This window comes from Anomalospiza imberbis, chromosome 6 (genome assembly GCF_031753505.1).
Source record: "Anomalospiza imberbis isolate Cuckoo-Finch-1a 21T00152 chromosome 6, ASM3175350v1, whole genome shotgun sequence".
NCBI classification, from domain to species: domain Eukaryota; kingdom Metazoa; phylum Chordata; class Aves; order Passeriformes; family Viduidae; genus Anomalospiza; species Anomalospiza imberbis.
Genome location: NC_089686.1, coordinates 58,202,649 through 58,223,816, shown reverse-complemented (window position 1 = coordinate 58,223,816; position 21,168 = coordinate 58,202,649). Strand labels below are relative to the sequence as shown.

Sequence of the window (21,168 nt, the reverse complement as noted above, 5' to 3'; positions counted from 1 at the left end):
CAGATACACAGTGTAACTTTAGTTCTGCCCTCCAAATTCCCTTGACACATTGTTCTTAGCATTGGCAGAAGGACAGGTCCCTTGGAACACTGCACATCCAAATACACTATTACAAAGTCCACAACAAGCAAGTTGGCAATTTAGCATCTCCTATGCCTCAAGTTTTCTGCACTGCAATACAGAATAAGATTTTTTCTAAGACACATAGGACATATATAATCTAATAATATTTTTTCCAGACATATAAATTTCACTCCATTACTCTTCCAGGACCATTCTTAAATTCTGATCTTGAGCATAATTATTTATACATGGGTTTTTTCCCCCTTTTCAGGTAATTAAACTCCCCAACAAAGGCTAAGTAAGCCAGCATTATGCTGATGCAAGAGCTAAGTAATAAAACTTAATATATCACTAATCTATTCAATCCTTGATTTGAGTATATTGCAGCTGTGTGCATCATGTATTTCAGAAAGAGAAAATTTCAAAGTATTTGTTTTGGCAAACAGTGGCTTCTAGAAAAACTGTCAACTCTTCTTTTATATTTATTTATTTATTCATTTGTCCATAAAGATAAATGTGAAAGCAGCTAACTGCTGTCAATGCAGGGCTACCATTTCTGAGAATTCTGCCAAAAAGGCCTAACATTGCTTTCAAACACCCAGAGGAAAGGGATTGGATATATGATTAAATATGTATTGTTAAGACTTATCTCTGAATGTGTCGAAGATTAATTAATTATATAACCTTAGAAAACTGCTTGCAGCAAACATCACATAAATATTGCCAAGCATGAACAGAATGACAGCAAATCATTACTAATGGAGTTGGTCCCACTCAGGAGAAATGTGAACACAGACGTAAATACAGTCAAAGTCTGTTGAGAAGGTTCTCAAAGAAGCTTAAGATGAAATACTCAGCCCAGTTTTATTTCATGTTCTGATCTTGCACAAGCACTACAAAGAATACACAACTCTCCCACAACACTGGCTTATGTAGCTGAGTGAAGATTTTACCTGCATTACGTGAGGCTGCTCACCATCCTTGTCTGTCAAATGCAGAAAATTCTTCTTCCCTGGCTCAAAACCAGCATCAAGAATGGTTTTGTCACTGTTCTGATCTATTGGAGTCTGCTAAAAAAGAGTAAAACAACAGAAACAACACTTTTTAGAAACAGATTCCATTCAAGTACATTGCTTTGTATGGTTGCTGACACAGTAAGACCACATGAAAATAAATAATTATCCAGTAAACAAAACACACATCATCAGTACTGAAATAACTTGGGGACACTTTAAGAAACATTACAGTCTAATGCAGTTAGTTAATCTATTCAGGAGTCAGACACCGGTCTGTAAGTTTCTCATGAACATCACATTATCCAGTGTCCTCTATAGCATGCAGACACTTTTTTTTTTCTTTAAAAGAAGAAAAAAAATTTACTTTCAGCAGGCATTAACATGACCTGAAATAACTAATGTCTATTTCTTAACAAATCTTAGAAAGTTTTCTAGGTGCATCTACAGAAATAATATTAACTAAAATCAACACTAATTTACAATAAAGCATAGGAGCGATATAATTTTTTTTTTAATATAATATATTCAAATAGGTCTAAGAAACATCAGGACTCGCAAAACAACATGCTGCTGCTGAGAAGAAAACATTTCTCAAACAAGACTACAGGAAATTGAGACTATTTATCACGGGCATTATTATTAAAAACACATACTGATAACAAAAACTAATATTGCATCTGAATGATCATATTAGTTTTTGTTTAATGATTAAACAGATGCATCACTAAAGAGCACACTTTGAGACTAAAATTCAGCCAAATCAACACAGTGGCATCAGCACAAAATGTTACAGGAATAAATGAGCATCATGCAACACAGAAGGAGGTTTTCTATACTGTGAATTGTTTGCTACCCAGAGGAAGCAGAAAGCTCAGCTGCCCTACCGTGTCAGTGACATTGTCTCCATTGCTCCACATCAAATCAAAAGAGCCATTCACGTAGCCCACTTTGGCAGCCACGTCTTCGAAGAGCCGTTTGAGCGGGGTGGAAGCGGGCAGGTTCAGGGTAACACGCTCATTCACCGTCTTGGAATTCGTGGTGTCCTGTATTATACACAGCACCCTGGGCTCCTCAGCAGCACATTCTGCCTGCAATGACAGCACACAACAATTCAGGAGCAAAAGTAGGAACATTTAGGAGTTTAACTGAAAAATCAAAACAAGACTTCACCAATAAAATGTAGTATACTTTTAAAATCTAAGGTTCCTAAAACCGGACTTTATTTTCCGAAGTGAGCGTGAGAAAATGAAGAACCTTGCAGTTTTCAAAAAATCTATAAAAACAAGCTCCATTTTTATAGAACAAGAAGGAATTTGTACGGGTGTGGGGACAGAGAAACCGCTCAGGTTCCACACAGAATTTCAGCTAGCAAGCGGATAGACGGCTGCTTCAAAATCGGGAACAGACTTCCAAGTCATCACTTCCAGCTTTGACACAATCATAAATCCTGCTGAGGCAGAATATACCTTTTGTGACTTTCAGGAATGCAACCCAGAAAATTTGCAAGCTCCAAGCAATCTTAGAAGCTGACCACTAAACAAAAATTTTCATAATCACACCACCAACTTCCTACTAACTCCACCGCTGTCTGAGTTGCAGGATATATTCTTCTGCCTGAACAAAGTAAGAAAATTAGCACTGACAAATGGCTACTGGACAAGGCAAAGAGAGTTTAAACAGAAACTTCTATGTATCTGAAATCAAAACAATAATGATCTTCAATGAAAGTGGTAATGGAACAATAATAAAAGTTTCTAGACCCAGGTAATTCAAGAAAAAAACATCATTTTTCCAACACTGAAAACCCAGCAAGTCAAAAATCTAAGCACAATCAATTAGTTATTTTAATTATCCAAAACTGTAGAACAAGAAGGAATAACTGATTTTTAAATACACACCTCATAGGAGAGAATCAGGTAAGTAAAAGGAATTAGTCCTTCAGGGACTCAGCCTTTTCAAGCTCTAACACACAGAAGCATTAGTAATGCATTGTCAGAGTGCCCAAATCTCCATGGCTAATGGCCACAGCATCCAAAAAGGCAAAAAAACACATGCGGTGCTATCATGATTCTCAGTGGGTAAGAACAACAAATGGCAATAATTATATTCATGCTCAAACTCTCAGCCACATCACAAGCAGCTTCTAGAGAAAAGAGAGCTACAAAGAAGATCTGAACATCTTCAGAATCCCCTGTATTTCTACACAACCAGCCTCACAGCACAGATGAGCACCCCCAAAGAGGTACAGCCCCTTTTGAGAGCTCTTACATCACCAAACCCTTGGAAAAGGAACATGGACATTCCAGCTGATGCTGCATGCCTTCATTACAGGGGACTGCAAGATCTGCTGGCAGTGTTCACACAGGGATAGAATAAAATGTTAGCTGACTGCAGCATCTATTCCTATCATTGTCACAAAAAAGTTGTTAGAGGAAAGCAAATAAAACCACCCTCGACGCAATCTGACTGACATTAGTTTGCTTTTGACTGGGATTTTTTTTAAGACTTTGGAGTCCAATTTCTTTAGGTTTATCAAATGAAATATCCTGTGTGGAATCCTTCATTAACTGCAGGCTCAAAAATATTCAAAGTGTTATTTGCAGCAAATCTGTAACACTTCATACATTTCATCTTTATGGGAGAATTTTACGTTTATGAACTACTTTCCAAGAAGACAAACAAAACTATTCCTGAAACATTAACCACACATTAAGAAGAAAACAGAATTTGGAAGTCAAAGTAATTCTGACATATTACATCCTCACTTTCATCACCCACAGACACACACAGGGCTGTACTTAAGTAGACTAAAATTAAATTTCACCAGTGATTACTTCTCCTGGGCTCTTCCCTTGAAACTTCCCAGCACAGCATCTTTTTTTGTTGTTGTTTTTTTGGTGGGGGTTTTTGTGGTTTTTTTTTTCCCTTTTTTGCTAAAGAAGCCAGTTCTCTTTCACTGTGTGGCTAGGAAAGAGAAGGTAAAGCTTGTTCAGTGGTCTTCTTTTTTGAGGTGTTTTTTTTTTTTTTTTTTTTTTTTTTTGCAGAAGGTGAGCAGCAGCTAAAATCCAACAAACTTGTAAGATCAACCCATATTTATGTGCAGGTGCCTCAGCAATGGTAAAGGCTTGCTCTGGGTGGGAGCCTGCCCTCCTCTATAGAACACTGCAGGGGGGTTAAGAGGCATTTACTACTATTCATACAGGATCATCTCAGAAAACAGAAGTTAATTTGGATTTAATTATCCCCACACTAGTTTTGGATTGATGCTGTAACTTGATGGACTACTGTGTATAATCATGTTATGAGCAGCTCTCCACTGGAGACTCAATTCCTTGTGCTACTGCCTTTACATAACCAACGCTGACTCCCCTCCTCCCTGCAGGAGTTCCCCTTGAAGTCAACTCCTCCCACTCCCACTTTCCCTGGTACTCTGGATGGTGAATCAGTTGTGACTTGCATTAGAATTGCTACTGAAAATAATTAGGCACACAGTATCTGAGGGATGGAAATAACATTAAGGGAACAAATTACAGACGATTACAGAAGATTTGCAGGTTGGGTTGCTGGATGTTGCATGTCACACAAATCCTCTCTTTCTTGTTCACAGATGTAATTCTGACAGACTGAACTGGTTTAACTCAGGGTCAGTACAGCAAAGGGTATTAAGCTGTCATTCATTCACACTGCCACCACTTCAACTCGTTAGTAGTAAATAGATAAAGCAAAAATAACCTCTGCCCAACTCTACTCACTAAGAACATTCACACACACCAGCTGAACTAGGAGACAACAATGCAACACCTTGTCTGGGGCTACTTTACTACAGAAATAGTGTGAAAAGCAAGACTGGCCAGTGATAGATCCCTCAGCTATTCTGACAGGCTGTTATCAAACCAAATCCACAACAGAAACACAGAAATTAATTTAAACCATTACATAATCTGATATATTATGAGAGCAAAACAATTCCTTTTTTTAATGCAGAGAGATAGAGAGAGCCAAAGCCTCACACACCAGTGTAAAAGCATTTATCAACATATACTCAATTTGAAGCTACCATTAAGACTGAATTTAATATGTACATCATCTTTGTATTCAAGAACATGCACAGAGTTTAGTGCCAATAGCTCGTGCTCATGTTAAAATAAATAGAAGCTACAGCATCATGCTGTTATTATGTTTCTTGGTTATCATTTTATAAAGCTGATTTCATCTGTCTACCTGTGAAAACTTCTTCTTCATTTCAGCAAAGATACTCTGTCTGCAACTCCAAAACATATCCTACAGTATATAAAAACAAAATTAACAAGTCACAACAACTGAAAGTTGTAAATCGACTTTTATTTTATATAAAGTCAGTTTTAGACTATAAAAAATATCATTACTGAGTTTGGAAACACCATTCACAGAATAACTCAAGAAGGAATAGCCTATTTTAATATTTAAATTATCATAGGAGCAGTTACAGACAATGTCAGTTAAGTTGTAATACACAGACTACATCTCATAAAGAAAGAAGTGAATGGATAAGAAAATGTAAATAACAATTCAAGATATAAATTCATACTAACACTTTCCTTGATTATTGTTAAAACATGCCACAAACACAGGTAAATATTTTACCTCAAATGGTTCATGGGTAGGATTAGCATAGAACCCTGTAATTCAGTTTATTAATGTATTTCTAAATTATGAAGCTGTCCAGTTTCATATGAAAGTGCTGTTTCATGCCTGAATTATTTCCTGTACAGAATTTTTATTATTATGAGCCCATTTTGAAGTATGCAGCTGAAGGTAGTAAAGAGATGAAGTTACTGATTTTATTCCTACCACTCTTAAAGAAAGTCTGCCCTGGTATCTCTGATGCATCATCAAAAATTCAACAGCAAACATTAACTGCACAAAATTGTTTTCTGACTAAACATCAAACTAACCATTTTATGAATCTCAAGTGGTGCACTTTGTATTTCTCCAGAAAGGAAAAACAGGAAGTGAGAATGAAGATCTCCAAATTCCTTCAACTGTGCCCTCGGTAAAGATTATCAAAACAAAAAGCACTGACACAATCTTTACTGACGTGCCCTATTTGCCCCACCAAATGACCTACAAAAATATCCCAAATTAGACTACTGCATTTAATTTCCCAGCAGGATGACACATAAGGCAACACTTTTTTTCTTTACGTACTGAACAGAAGATCCAGTTTGGAAGTTTTAGTATGACAAGACTGTGTCTAGCAGTTTCCCTTACACACCAGTCTGTAATTTCAGATTTGAGAGATTTCAGATTTAAATCACACAATTTAAATGTTTTGCTGCCTACTGGTTTTACCTGCTTTTAGTCAAAAGCCATATACATTTTGTTAAAATGACCCAAAGGTTAATGGAGTCCCAAACCCACAAATCTGAAACTGCTGATTTGTAATAGTATTATTGTTATCAAATACATTCCCCTGTGTCAAGGACTTAATTAAGACTTCCAATTTTCCTCCCAGTCAGGGACTCCAAAGAACCCTGACTTCAGCCTGAATTCCTTCTCCCCAGAGACAGGCAAGCTAAGTCTGGTACACACAGGGGCACGTGTAATTTTGTAGTATGCAATTTGACTTGGTGCACACAGTGGAGAGTGGAACGGGAGGCAGGCTCCAGGTATCACCTGCACAGAACTATCTATAGGTTGCTTCTTTTATCAAAATATTCCTTTTGATAGTATTCTTTGATATTATTTGTTAATATTCTTTTATATCAAGACCTGGTTTCTCAGCTCTTGTTTTTTCAGTTAAGGTCTGCTAGAAGATTTTCAAGAGCTACTTCACTAAAGAAATTCCATGTAACAGATCCAACAAATCAGATTTACAAATTATACTGTTTATATGATGTTCAGAATTTTTAGAAATAACTGAGAGCTTCTCTGACAAGAAAAATCACAAGTCATAGAATCACAAAACCATCTAGGTTGGAAAAGACTTCCAAGATCACTGAGTCCAACCTTTAAATGACCATTACCATGTCAACTAGACCATGGCACCAAGCGCCTCATCCAGTTGTTTCATGAACACTTCCAGAGATGGGGATTCCACCCTCCCTGGGCAGCCCTTTCCAATGCTGAGCAATCCTTTCTGTGAAGCAGTTCCTGCTGATGTCCAACCTGAACATCCCCTGATGCAGCTTGAGGCCATGTCCTCTCATCTGTCACTGCTTGCCTGGGAGGAGGCCAATCCCCACCTGGCTCCACCATCCTGTCAGGCAGCTTAGAGAGTGGCAAGGTCTCCCCTGAGCCTCCTTTTCTCCAGGCTGAACACCCCCAGCTCCCTCAACTGCTTCTCACAGGGCTTTTACCCTCCAGAACCTCCTGGCTCCATTGCCCTTCTCTGGACCCGCTCCAGCCCCTCAATGTCCTTCTGGAACTGAGGGACCCCAGAACAGGACACAGCACTCGAGGCGTGGCCTCAGCAGTGCCCAGTACAGGGGGACAGCCACTGCCCTGCTCCTGCTGGCCACACTATTGCTGGTACAGGCCAGGGTGTCCTGGGCCTCCTTGGCCACTTTCAGCTGCTGTCAATCAGCATCCCCAGGTCCTTTTCCACTGGGCTCCATCTTTTCCACCCAGTCTCCCCAAAGCCTGCAGCAAAGCATGGGGTTGTGACTCAAGTGCAGGACACAGGACTTGGCCTTGTTGAAATCACAAAGATGTGTCCATCTCTCAAATACAGTATTCTCTACTTTTTAATTAAAGTGTTCACTCAAACACTCCAAATAAACTTTTTTATAACCACTAGTACTATTCTACATTTTACAAAAAAGCTCCTCTCAGTATGCAAACATATTTCAGGTACAATTAAGAGACCAAAGATCTTCTATAGAGTTGCTTAATTTTACCTGATAAAAGTTACTCTGGAATGTGCCAAGCCAATTACTTATTACACCTCACAAAATCAATAGGCAATTAACTACACAGTTCAAGGCTTTCAAATTAACATACACAGTATTCACAGGCAAATGCAGAAACACCTTAATGTCTTTTCCTCATAAGAAGTAAGAGCAACTACTCAGGTAGCAAGCACATCTATCCAGTAGTTGAGAGATGTCCTCGAAGCTCCATGCTCAAAGTTCCATGCTGCTACTTTGCCAAAGTGTGACACAGCACAAGAGTGGCTTAGGTAAACAAGTTACAGACCCTCAACTGCATAAGCACCTAAAAGGCAAATGCAGACTGTTAATTAAGGCTGTAATTCACAAAATCATGCTACGATTATTTTAGCACAGAAGTCTTCTCAGGCTAATATTTTGGTCAACCAATATTTGTAATTGTAATTTCAACTGTTAACTGTAATTTTAAAAAAATATTGAAACACTGACACTTTCATCCCAAGTCACTGCATCTTACTGAGAGTGGGAATCCCACAGGATGGACAGCATCCTCAGCAAGTCTGCTGATGACAATAAGCTCTGTGGTGCTGTCAACATGTTGCATGGAAAAGATGCCACCCTGAGGGACACTGACAGCTTGAGAGGTGGGGCTGTGTGACCCTGATGAAGTTCAACAAAGCAAAGAGCAAGGTCCTACACCTGAGTTGGGACAATGCCAAACACACCTAGAGGCTGTGCAGAGAAGTGATTGAGAGCAGCCCTGAGGAGAAGGACTTGGGGGTGATGGCTGATGAAAAACTTACCATGAGCCAGCAGTGCAATCCAGCAGCCCAGAAAACCAAATGTATCCTGCCCTGCATTAAATGGAGTGTGACCAGCAGGTCAGGGGAGGGGAACCTCCTCCACTCTGCCCTCGTGAGCCCCATCCCAAGTGCTGGGGACATTTCTGGTGCCCACAGCATAAGGAGGACATTGAACTGTTGGAGCAAGTCCAGAGCAGGGACATAAAGTTGATAAGGGGACTCAGGTAGCTCCCCTACGAAGACAAGCTGACAGAGCTGGAGCTGCTCAGCCTGGAGAAGAGAAAGCTGCACGAAGACCTCATAGCAGCAGTATCTGAAGGGCATACATGGAAGCCAGAGAGCAATTGATCATCAGGAACTGTAGCGGCAAGACAAGCAGTAATAGGTTCACATTGAAAGGGGAAATTTAGACTAGATATATGGAAGAAATTGTTTACATGAGGGTGGCGAGGCACTGGCACAGTTTACCCAGGGAAGTTGTGGAATGGCCCATCCCTGGAAGTGTTCACAGCCAGGCTGGATGGGGCCCTGAGCAACCAGCTCTAGTGGAAGGTGTCCCTGCCCATGGCAGAGGGGTGGAACTAGATGATAGTAAAGGTCCCTCCCAAACCACATCATTCTATAGCCCTTTACATTGTTCCATTTCTAGAAAGGTGATGATGATAAACCTGCATGTAGATTTCTGACTATTAGACCAGATTTTAAAAAGACTCTTTACAATAGGAACACACAATCAACACACAGGTCTGACCTGGGTGGCCATTCTAGAGGGCCATGCTACACAAGAATTCACATCCCATGTACCTTTCTAAAACACATTTCATCTTTCTTCCATGAAAGATCTGCACCTGCAAGTTGCAGAGCATAAAGCATGTTGTTGTATTGAAGCAATTCAAGCTGTATTTCTGTATATACAAAGGCAGCATTGCTATTAGTGCCATCTGCAAGACAAACATTTGCTTTGACCATATAGGTTCTGTATCTGTTGAAAATAAAGGAACAATAAAAATAGAGTGTTACTAGATCTGTCACAACAATATTCAAATGTAGAACTGCAGTGGTTTTAACACCGCATTTAGATGTGGCTTGTTATTTTTCAGCCTTGAATCACTGAGTTAATTAAAATTCTATAGCAGCATTTTACTATTTTAACTCCAGCTTCATTTTTATAAAATTACTTTCAGAGATTGAAAACAAAACCTAAACCTAAGGTCAAACTTCATACAGATTCTACCCAATATTTCCAAATTCCAGGTCAAGAGTTGAACCAATAGATGTGTGAAGTTTTACTGCCAAGTAAATTTAATGGGCTATTGAGATTTGAAAGGATCACCACTAGAGAAGACTCTACATGTCCACATCCGTAAATAATTCGCACAAATCACGGCAGTATAGAGGAAAGACAAAGAGATCGGTAGCAAGCAGCAGACATCAAGCTCATATTCACAGAATTACTTGGATGATTAAGCCTAAGACAGCAATTCACAAACCTAATACAGCTTCAGCAACTTCAGACTCCCGTATCAAGTGCACATTAAGTGACTACTGCCAGTCACACCACTGTGCAATGGGGTGTGCACACCAATGTGCACTCTGGGGTGCACATTCCAGGTCTGTGTAAATGAGGATGCACATTTCCAGCAATTACAAGGATAAGTGAAATCTGGGACCTTCAGTGACACACAAGTAGTCTGCATCTGTACCTTTTACTTCTGAAGTATAATCACAGAGGTGAAACAAGCTTCTGTTCAGCTGAACAACTGTTAGTGTCTGAATGTTTCTTTCCCTCTCAGCAATGATAAAATACTATCAAATCAGCTCCTCGAGAACCCACAACCGTAATTTAGGAATTTTTCCACCTATTTCGAGAGGTCCAATCCATTAAATGCCATATTGGATACATGTTGACAGCACTGCTTCCTGCAAAAAATGCAAAGATCAAAGATCTTTCCAACAGACAGCAAATAAGGGGAGAACAGCCAGTAAGCACTGGGGTACCATTCCCACCCGTATCCTACCATTTCCCCTCTTTCTACCCTGTGCTTTTGAACCACGGACTCCAGAGAGTCCTTACAACCCACGAGTGCCTTTTACCCCCAGCAGAGCTACTCATGCTCCATGTTTTTTTTCCAAGCCCAAGGAAGCTCTTTTTAGAGGCCAACTTCCCTGGTACAGCCAGGTAGGAAGGGTCCCTGTCCTGGGAGGTGAACACAGGGTGATAAAGGTCCTCGTAATGAAGGAAGCATTGAGCAGGCAGTCTCAGACTCACATCTGGCTTTATTTTAGAGAAAAGAAGCACTTCTTGAAATAGAGGTTACTGAACTAATCCTGTCAGAGCACTGAGGTGTTACTCAACACAGATGCTTTGCGGCAGCCCAGTCGGAGTTAATGAGAGAACAGTGCACTTAGAATCCTGTTACAAATGCCTAAACCAAAATACTTAAAAAGACATATTTTACAGCACACTTGTGGCAAACTGAACACACCTTTTAGAACACAGATCCCAGGAGGTCCTAAACAGAGTAATTTTGAGCTGTTAACTTGATACTTTGTGTGTTGGAACATTTCCTGAAGCAAAAAAATTCTGAATAACTATTGTTGGTTGGGATTCTACGTATAAATCATGAATAGGATGGGATTGCTGAGAAACATGTCTTGGGTTATTTTTCAGCATCAGTCTCATTACATGGTTATGACAATGGGAAGATGCCAGCAGCTCATGTCCCCAGTAGTAGACGAAGAACTCAATGTCATAAATCACTTTAAAAGATTTTTAACCAATCACACAAAGTAAAAGTGTATTGACAGTAGTTCTATTTAATTATTATAAGTACACATATTTTTGGTTAAAACAATGTTTATTTTGAATACAATACTCATTTGTAAGTTTTAAAATACAATGTATAGACTTCTATTATTAAGCTTAGAACTTTTTAATATCTTGTTAAATATACTTTTTTTGTAGCTTAGGGAGCTATTCAAGCCAAGTGTTAATACACAGAACAATACACATTGTTCTATTTGTTCTTACTTTCTACATCTTATATAACTTTTCTGCTGATAAATCTTATGGCTACTGCTTAGGTCTAATAGTAGTTCTGCTGCCTCTGAGGCCTGCCTTTTGCAGCTTTCCCAAAACCCTCTGATTTTAAGGATTCCCACAAACAACCTTTAGACACAATCATTTAATCTTGAATCTGACTGATTTTAAAGTATCAGGTTTGTGAGTACCTCAATAAACATACTTTATCCACACCTCTGAATTCTTCATTGTACCTGGGGAGACTTCAGGCAGAATCCAACAACGTTTTGAAGCTAGTGAAACTAAACAGAGGTCTTCTGTCTCTTTACAAGTAAGGGAAAAAATTGCTTCACAACAAGCCTAAAATACATCAGAATTCAAGAATATATATCCGGACTCTGACCATTTTCCTAATTATTGGACAAGAGGAGTAACTCCCCTTCTCTTTGGAAAGGCCTAGAAGAGCTAACAGTGTCAGTGCTGTGGCAATGCCATTGCTCCCTCCTGCATGCCACACTCGCAGTGTTTGCCAGCTGCTGTGGGTAGAGGGTAACTGCTGTAGATCCCAGAGGGCAGGTGGGCCACTGACACCCATGCTAAAGCAAACCCTACAAATGCTCTCCCTATGGGGCATGACCCAATTCAGGGAGGAAATAAAAAATCAGTTCTGTAACAGAACCTCTGTCATCTTGTTCCCTTTGGAAAATGGGATGTATATTTTACTCTCTTCTCTGTCTTGTGTAGATTAATACTTGCACCTTCTCAGAAAGGCTTCCTTAGTAACAAAATTTTAGTTAAAAAGAATTGGAAGTGCCACCTCACCAAATCAGCTGCATGCCAGCTGTCAACTGTCACTCTTGGAAAATGCACAGGGACTAATTATTTTTGTAATACATATACACTTCAAAGTCTACTATTTCCAACTTTCCAAACATGTCCAAAAATAACCCTATGCCTCAGAAATAAAGAGTGTGCTATGAGACTAATGTTTCCTTTTGAGAGTTTGCTCCTACTGCTGTGTATTACCGGGTCATTTGTAAAAAACACTAACAAAAGAATACAAACGACAAAAAAAGTTGGGATGGGGCCAGAAATAACTATAAGCCTGGAGGCTGTTCCAAAGACTATAGAAAAAGATATAGTGTAAGGGGACACATGTCTGGGGAGAGCTGAACTACAGACCAAAATATCCACTTTTCAGTTTTACAGAAGGTATTTTTCATATTTAAAGTAAGACTTTAAATATGTCTTGCTAAGGACATCTGAAGAATCAGTCTTCTTACACTTATCTCCTCATGGTCTTTTAAATACAATAAATTAAAGTGATACAAGATTAATTACTTCCCTTAAAAAAGTCAAACTAAGCAGCTGTCAATAATAAAAGTGTGCAAGTATTTCCTGGTCATACCTGCAGATCACACAAGAACAAAGTTTTCTTCAGGCGTAACAAAGAATAGTTTAAATATCTATAGCTAGCTCTTAACCACCGGATATTGTATTTCACTCTCTTACTTTTAAAGGTTTTAATTTCAGCTGATCCTATTTTCTTTCCTCTGACCCAAAGCTGTTGAACTTGCAAAGGGTTTTGTAACCACACTAAAATAACTGTGAGAATTAAATGTCAATGAAGTTCTCCACATTCACGATCTGCCAGACTCTCTACATTTATTACAGTATTACCTTTACACTCAGATCTGAAACAGCCTCATTTCTATACAGCTTCCTTTGCTTGTAACTTCTCTTCAACTTCCTAAGCAGCACGCTCCTTGGTTTTCCTTAAAAAACAAAACCCATGAAAGCTAAAAACAGGGATTTGAGAACACCACAAGAAACTTACTACACTTTTATACATTACTTGATACTTGCAACATTTGTCCCCTACTGAGAGCTGCAGAAGTAGTGGATGAACTTGCCCTTCATTTCTTCAAGTACGATTTCTATGGAAACATTTTCCTTTGCTGCTCTTATTCTGAAGAACTTTCTGCTGGATTGAATTACAAATACAACATTAGCATAAAAACAAATTAAGAGTCTGAGCAAAACCAGTACTCCGAAGAGTTTTCTCTTCATGGAGAATTTTGAAATGAAGGTTTACTTCCCTACAAAATCACCAACAGACATGTATGCTTAAAATTTTAAATCCTGTACAGTTCAGACATTAAAACATGACTACAGGCATAGCTTTTAATTCTTTAACAGCTCTCTAATTTTAAGCTGTCCAGCTGCTATTGGGGAAGGAAAGAGAGAAACTGAACAGCAAGGTGTGTTAGCAGGCATGCTTTGTGCAGCTCTCTGGGAATTCTGCACAGAATGAAGGGTCCAGCTCAGAATGGAAGCACCTGGACGTGAACTCTGCCTGCTGCCACTACCACCAAGGGCTCCAGGGAGAACACAGAACTCCGGAGCAACGTCCCCACAGAAGGAACAGGAACGACAATGCGCATGTGAGAAAGGACCAAGACAGTTTTTCCATATATAAACTGATGAAAGCATTTTATTTACAAAACAAGAGGTACCATGTAAGAGTTTCTGTATCCGCTGTTTTCTCTTTTCCTTCACTGTTACTGATCTCAACCCAATACCTACACAAATCAGTGAGCATGGCTGCCTTCCATTCCTTTAGCTCCTGTAGTATGCTGCCAAACTTCTTCAGAAAATGCTGTTTACATGTTCACACATTATTTACTGGGAAAACTTTCACATTATATCAAACTTATTTGTCACGAAGCTCCAAAACCAGAGCATTCACCAATCCTCAGGAATTCAGGCACACTTGCTCGTGTTACTGAGGCAGCTTTCATCACATGTGCTTATTGAGAAGCTACACCTGAACTGCAGCACGATACGCAGCTCTAAGCTATTCACAGAAATGCCAATCTAAAAATAATCTGTTGCCATTTTTCAGAAGCACCTAAAGCATCCTTGTGATCACAATCTCAACAATTATATTGAATCAAATGATCTGTACCAATTTCACCCTTCGTATTTTTAGAACATGCACGACATCCTTTTTAGAAATTATTTCATCTGCCAGTGCTGTGCAAGAGCATTTGCTCACTGCAAGCTGACTACATGCCAAGCATTGCAAAAACCAAAGAAAATAAAAACCCCAGCATTTCACAGTGCCTAAAACTGTGGTCAAGTTCATTGTTATTTTATCAGAGCTCCACAAAAATATTCTGTGACTTACCAGAATTCACAATTATCAGTTCTTTACTAACTAATGGCATTGTTTTATGAATATTTCATTCAAGACAAGAAAAATAACAAAAGGCTAAATGGCAGCCCACCCAAAGGTACATCACATTAAATCTTAAAGGGCAAAGTGTAAAATATCAGCTTTAAATGCTCACAAAGAAATTAAAAACTTTTTCAAACTGAATAAAAAGGCTGAATATGTACATGTAACTCAATCACTCCATTTTCTACAGATGTAACTTTCACCTTTATTTTCTTAGATAAAACCCAACATATTTTCAAACACAACAAAAAGAGTGAAGCCGTGAACATTTATGAACATATGAACATTTATGAACATATATGAACATTTGTACATAATATAGTGCATTACAGTACCAGTTGTAATGTACTGGGGGGGAAGGTTTGGAACAAAATCCTGCCCCTACTCCCATTTAATCCTGATGAGAATGAAACATGTAATTGAAAGCACAAATTCAAGGTACTGGCTTATTTCATTAAATCACCACAAGTTTTAATGTTATATTGACATCGCTACATTCTATCAGAAAGTGAGGTAGCACAATAATAATTTTAATCAGTATGTGTGTGTTTGTGCAACTAACATTTTAAAACTATAATGCAAGGCTGCATCAATTATATCCACAGGTTTTAAAAAGACCAGAAAATAGCACCAAAAAAATTAAGGTTTATACTTTTACTACAGAAGCTTTTTATTCTGAAATTTTCATCACCAGGGACACACAAAACAGTAATGACATAAAATGGCATTTCTTGTTTGTGATGATGTTCAAAATGTATCACTGCAGGAAAAAGAAGAAGTATTTAGTTATTTAGTTGTCAGATTATTCTCCCGAGTAGTAACTTCTGCTGGCAGCATTTACAGTCTGAGGCTCCAGTACCAAGTGCTGCCCATCAGGCAGCTGGTACTTCTTAGGCAAAAACATTTCATCAGATGATCTAGAGGTGCTGATACTTCATTATCCTGATCATCTTTCTATGCTGCAGATTAAATACCCCAATGGCAGCAAGGAAAAGTAAACGCTAACTGGGAAGCCCAATAGCTGGAAAAAAGCAGGGAAAGGTCTTGAATTCTACACAAAGCTTTATTCACCAAACTCAGTAACTACATGAACATCATTCAGAAAGTGTCTGTTTGCAAGAAACAAATTATTTGGTGGACTTCCCTGTGGATTTTCTGTTAGTTTCCTAAATTTGATTTCCAAAATACCTTCTCAGTCAATGAATTACTTGGTTTCTCTAGTTGTCACAATCATTCCTTTATGTTTTCTAATGGAGCACACGAGAAGGAAAGCAGGAAAAACTAATAAATTATGCAAGCTGTAACCACTTCTAGAATCTTTTGATATATGGGAATGAAAAAACAAGGATAACATCAGCATTGAAAAGAACAGCATCCCTTTACTAAAGAGAATTGCAAAATATCTTAATCAGATTCCTGCTCTTCTAATGAGGAAGTCACAATGATATCCATCAAGAGACACGTTTGATTTGTTCAGTGCAGAAGATTAAAATGGATTTGTTAGTGTAGGGATGAAAAGACTCACATTAGTGAGCTGAGAGAGAACTCACAACAGCTTATTCAATTTAATGGCAGCAAGGATATCCTTTTTTATATACACACACTGACAGGTGTACTTTAGATACTTCATGATGGAACATGTTGAAAAAGCATCTGCACAGCATTTATTTAACCAGTGTCACAAACACTTCAAAAACCTCATAGCAGAACACACTTCTCATATTTTGACCAATACTCACTAAGTTCTCATACATCTTGATTTTCAAGATAAATCTTTGTAAAGTTCACTTATATTACCAGAAAACACACATAGGCATCTTTTTCACCAACTGTATTGATGGGAATATTTTATTATTTTCTATTTGAGGTAGATTTTCCCAAAATAAGTTTCAAGTCAACTTTTCCTGTAAGAAACACTGAGAGCCATAGAAATGCTTTCCCTTCTGACAGCATCATTTTCTTATTTCCATATTTATCTTACTCATACTATTCACCCTCCCTTCCCACGGTTACTGGGTAAAAATCCACACCTATTAATACAGCAATTTTTATAGAATATGCTCAAATTTTGCTACCAGGGTGCAGCAATGAACAGTGTTTTACTCAGTGCCTTCTGTTTATTGGATATAAAAGGAAACTGAAATTAATCTTTTCATCTTTTAGATGAAGAAAGCAAAGTAATTGAGGATTAGGAAAAGGAACAGTGACCAGTTTACACTGAGCCCCAGATGCAGTAACAGGGATTCTCACTGCCCCCACCATAAGGAATTACTTATGGTCACACTATTACAGGAACAGCTGAGAAAGCATTAGGCTGCAGTAGGGATGCAAGAATGAACTTACTAAGTACCTGCATAGCCCAGGCAAAAACCTTTATGCAAAATGAAATCCCAACACTGGTTTATTAGAAACTGCTTTAATACATCTCTTCCAAAGGAAAAAGAACTTTGTCCCAAAGTTATGAGCAAGAGAAAATAACAAGGCCCAGATTACTTGGACTTCAGAGATGCAGCTGAAGCTATTCAATGTCCAAAAGAAAACTTTTCATAAGAGACTAATGAAAGATGAAACTTGGTATCCATAAAAACAGTACTACTCCTTACAAAACCTGATAAAAAAAATCCTAGCAATTCTACTTTACAAATGGTAACCTGAGCTCCTGATAATATACAAAAATATGGATAAAAACACCAATTGAAGACTCATAATCCAATTAATACCCATCCTTCCACTCCACCACACAGACTGGTAGTGTCAGAGACACCTCCTACCACTTATCTACAAAGGCATCACTAACTTGTAGACAAGAACCAAAATTCTTTTCCCATCCACTACTTTGGGTGATTAGTCATTCCCTAACCCAGCCTAAAGCAAATATCATTACATTTCTTCTCCTTCTTTCACACTGGAATGCCAAGGAAAATCTGGCTGCGTGCTCATCTTTAGCAGATGCTGGTTCAGAGCCCAGCTGAAATCTCCAAAGCAGCAGCAGACAGCGAGCTGTACAAGTGATACCCTCAGCCCACCAGGAAGGGACAAAACCATGAATTGTGGTCCTTTATCCATCCCTGGAGGGCACAGCTGAAACTCCAAACGATCTGCTTTGCCTCCAACTGCTCTTACGGGCATAATAGGAATATTTAGGAGCAGGCTGTTGAGAACTCAGGAGACTTGGAGAATTCTGTTTCCCCATAACTCAGTATTCTCTGCAATGGGACTATTAATGAATCTCAAAAGGACTTAATGGGAATGCTACAGTGTAGCATCTGTTAAAACTCCCTGTCACTAAAAAAAAAAAAAAAGAGAATACTGAAAAACACTGGAAAAGTTGAAGACAAACTTCTATTTCAACATGTATATAGATATAACTAGATGAGCTAAACATAAATAATCTGTTTTCTTTCTCGATTTGATTTCATCAATATTCTGTTCAGTTTCATTTACCTTAAAAATGCATAGAGACACAAAAAAGAACTTGACAAAACTTGCTGAGGAAAAGCAACTCTTCCCACTAGCATTATCAGTGTACAAAGTTTATAGATTGTTTGTTTAAGATACCCATATCTATAATCACATATATTCATCTTACTTTCCCCATACTTCCCCCCCTACAGATAAAAGTGCATTCAAAAGCCTCCTCCAATGAGTCAGTTAAAAATACACATCTGAATCATAAGTATATTCTGAATACAACCCTAAAGCCAAGGGGGATACTATTAATACATATAACTAACGACACAGCCTTGGCTAGCTGCTTTTATTAATATCTTGTCTATGCCACTTAACTACAGCTACTGCCACTACCCATTATGTGTTTATTTAAATGAAATCTTTAAGTATATCAGCTACTCTGACTTCTGACCCTGGTTTTGTATTTTTGAAGATTTTTGTTAAAAGCTAATATTTAAGTATATTAGCTACTACACTATATCTCTTTTTTAAAGTTTCTGGAGATTTCACTTTCCTGTAAAAAGTCAAAATGTAGTCCTTTAAACCTTAGTATTTTAAGAAAGGAAACGAGGTAAAGTTACCTTTTCCCTACATATATCCTGTGTTTACATGCACAACCGCATGCACAAAAAATTGTTTCCAATGTTGAGTGCTGTTATTTGCTTCCCAGATCTACTCAAGAATATCATTTAAGGATCAGCACCTCATTTTGCTAAGCTCCACAAAAATGAAGCGCTTGCCTGACAAAGCTTCCTGTAAGAACACACAACAAAACAGGTAAACGTAACACTGACATTTAACGAAAAGCAATGGGAAGGGTTTTAATTTATCAGAACTGCAAAACTGTCAGAAAATTTGGCAAAATGGTGTACCTGCTCAGCAAACAAAGTTTCTGCTGATACTACTTTACCAGCAGCTGTTTCCGAACATTTCATGCCACCACCCGAACTCCTTCCTCTGCACAGTATCGCTCCAACTTGACACGTGTCATTCGCCTATCGCTGCAGGACAGAGGCTTCGCCTTCCTCTTTCACTCGAGCTCTTATCTCTAGCCTATGGCCAAAACCAAGCCTTTCCCCTTCTCCCTACAGCAGGGGAGAGATGAGGGGCCCAGAATAAAGGAAACAAGCCGCTGCTCAACCCGTTCCCTCCGGCACACACCGCGGGCACTGCCGCCCGTTCTGCCCCGCTCCAGGAGCGCGGAGCCGCCCCGCACCCGGCCCCGGCCCCTCGGCAGAGACCCGCCTGGCGGCCAGGGCCGGCTCCCCGCTCTGCCCCTCGGCAGCAGCGCTCAGCCGCAGCCCCGCCGGCCGGCGGCCGCTGCCTCCAGCCCCGTGACACCGGAGCGGCCCGGCTCGGCCCCGCGGCCGCGCAGGCCGGGCTCCCCGCATGCCGCGACACGGACAGGTGCAGCCCTCGGGCCGCCCGGGGCCCTGCGCAGCCCGGGCTCAGCCCCAGCCTCCTCCTCCTCCCCTGGCCAGCCCCTTTACCCGCGCACCACCATCACCCCGGGCCCCGCACAAAGACGGGCCCGGGCCCGCCGGGCCGCGCAGAGAGGGAGCGGAGCCGAACCAGGCCGGGCCTCCTCCACTCCCTCCTCGGTCGGCGGCAGTGCTCCGGCCCTCTCGCCCGCCGCGGCGGCCGCCGCCTCCATCTCCCTCCTCACCTCTTTGGGGACGAGCTGGTTCTCCTCGCTGGGCACCATGGCCGGTGGCGCGGCGCGGAGCCCGCAGCAGGCTGAACCGAGCGCCGTCGTCAGCAGCAGCGGGAGGCGGGGGGACGCCCGCGGCTCATCCTCCCCCTTCTCCTTTTTTTTTTCCTCCTCCTCCTCCTCCTCCTCTTCTTCTTCTTCTTCCTCTTCCACCTCCTCCTCTTCCTCCTCTTCCACCTCCTCCGCTCCCGCGGGCAGCGCCGCGGCCCCGCCCCGCCGCCAATCCATGGCAAAATGGCCGCCGGCGCGGTTCTCGCGAGAGCCGCCCCACCCCGCGCTCGCTGCGTTCCGCCGCGCTCATCGCCTTCGGCCCGGCCGCAGCGGGCCCGGGCCCGGGCCCAGGTCCTGCTCCTGGCCCTGGTCCTGGTCCTGGTCCTGGCCCGGCCGAGCCGCGCGGTGTTCACCGAACACGAGGGGCGGTGTCGGGGCCGCAACGCGGAACCTCCGCGGGGAGGGAACCTGCCCTGGGGAACGGCATAGGGCGCCCGGGCCTGCGGGGGAGCAGGGAGTCAATAAATGGAATGGGCGCCGTCTGCGGACGTATTTAGGGAAAGGCTGCACGTGGCTCGGTGGTGTGCGGTCATGGGGAGGCCTGGATGATCTCAGAGGTGTTTTCTGAGCTAACTGAGACCGCGCAAATGGAGCATTAGGAGGCGAGCGGGGAGGGAGCGCGCCCGGGTCACTGCCGCAGGTGCGGCTCCGGGCTCGTTAGCACACGGCCGTGGGCACGCTCGGAGCGGGGCTCGGAGCCGGCCCGGCCGGGAGCGTTCAGGGAGCGGGGGCTCGGAGCCGGCCCGGCCGGGAGCGTTCAGGGAGCGGGGGCTCGGAGCCGGCCCGGCCGGGAGCGTTCAGGGAGCGGGGGCTCGGAGCTGGCCCGGCCGGGAGCGTTCAGGGAGCGGGGGCTCGGAGCCGGCCCGGCCGGGAGCGTTCAGGGAGCGGGGGCTCGGAGCCGGGCTAGCCAGGGGTGTTTGGGGAGCGGGGACTCGGAGCCGG

General features: G+C 41.3%; 1 protein-coding gene across 4 annotated transcripts in view; it reads right to left on the bottom strand.

The window, feature by feature from the left end:
• USP47 (ubiquitin specific peptidase 47) overlaps window positions 1–20,384 on the bottom strand; it is a 53,102-nt gene extending 32,718 nt beyond the window's left edge. The window contains exons 1-4 of one of the 4 annotated variants that reach the window (XM_068194654.1): window positions 20,131–20,384; window positions 5,301–5,360; window positions 1,964–2,167; window positions 1,017–1,133 (exon numbers count right to left, since the gene is read on the bottom strand). In XM_068194654.1, the coding sequence (XP_068050755.1) occupies window positions 1,017–1,133; window positions 1,964–2,167; window positions 5,301–5,360; window positions 20,131–20,169 (420 nt within the window). In that variant the 5' untranslated portion in view covers window positions 20,170–20,384. The remainder of the gene's footprint in view (window positions 1–1,016; window positions 1,134–1,963; window positions 2,168–5,300; window positions 5,361–20,130) is intronic. The other 3 variants (XM_068194652.1, XM_068194653.1, XM_068194656.1) reach the window with 3 other exon arrangements.
• Window positions 20,385–21,168: the final 784 nt, after the last annotated feature.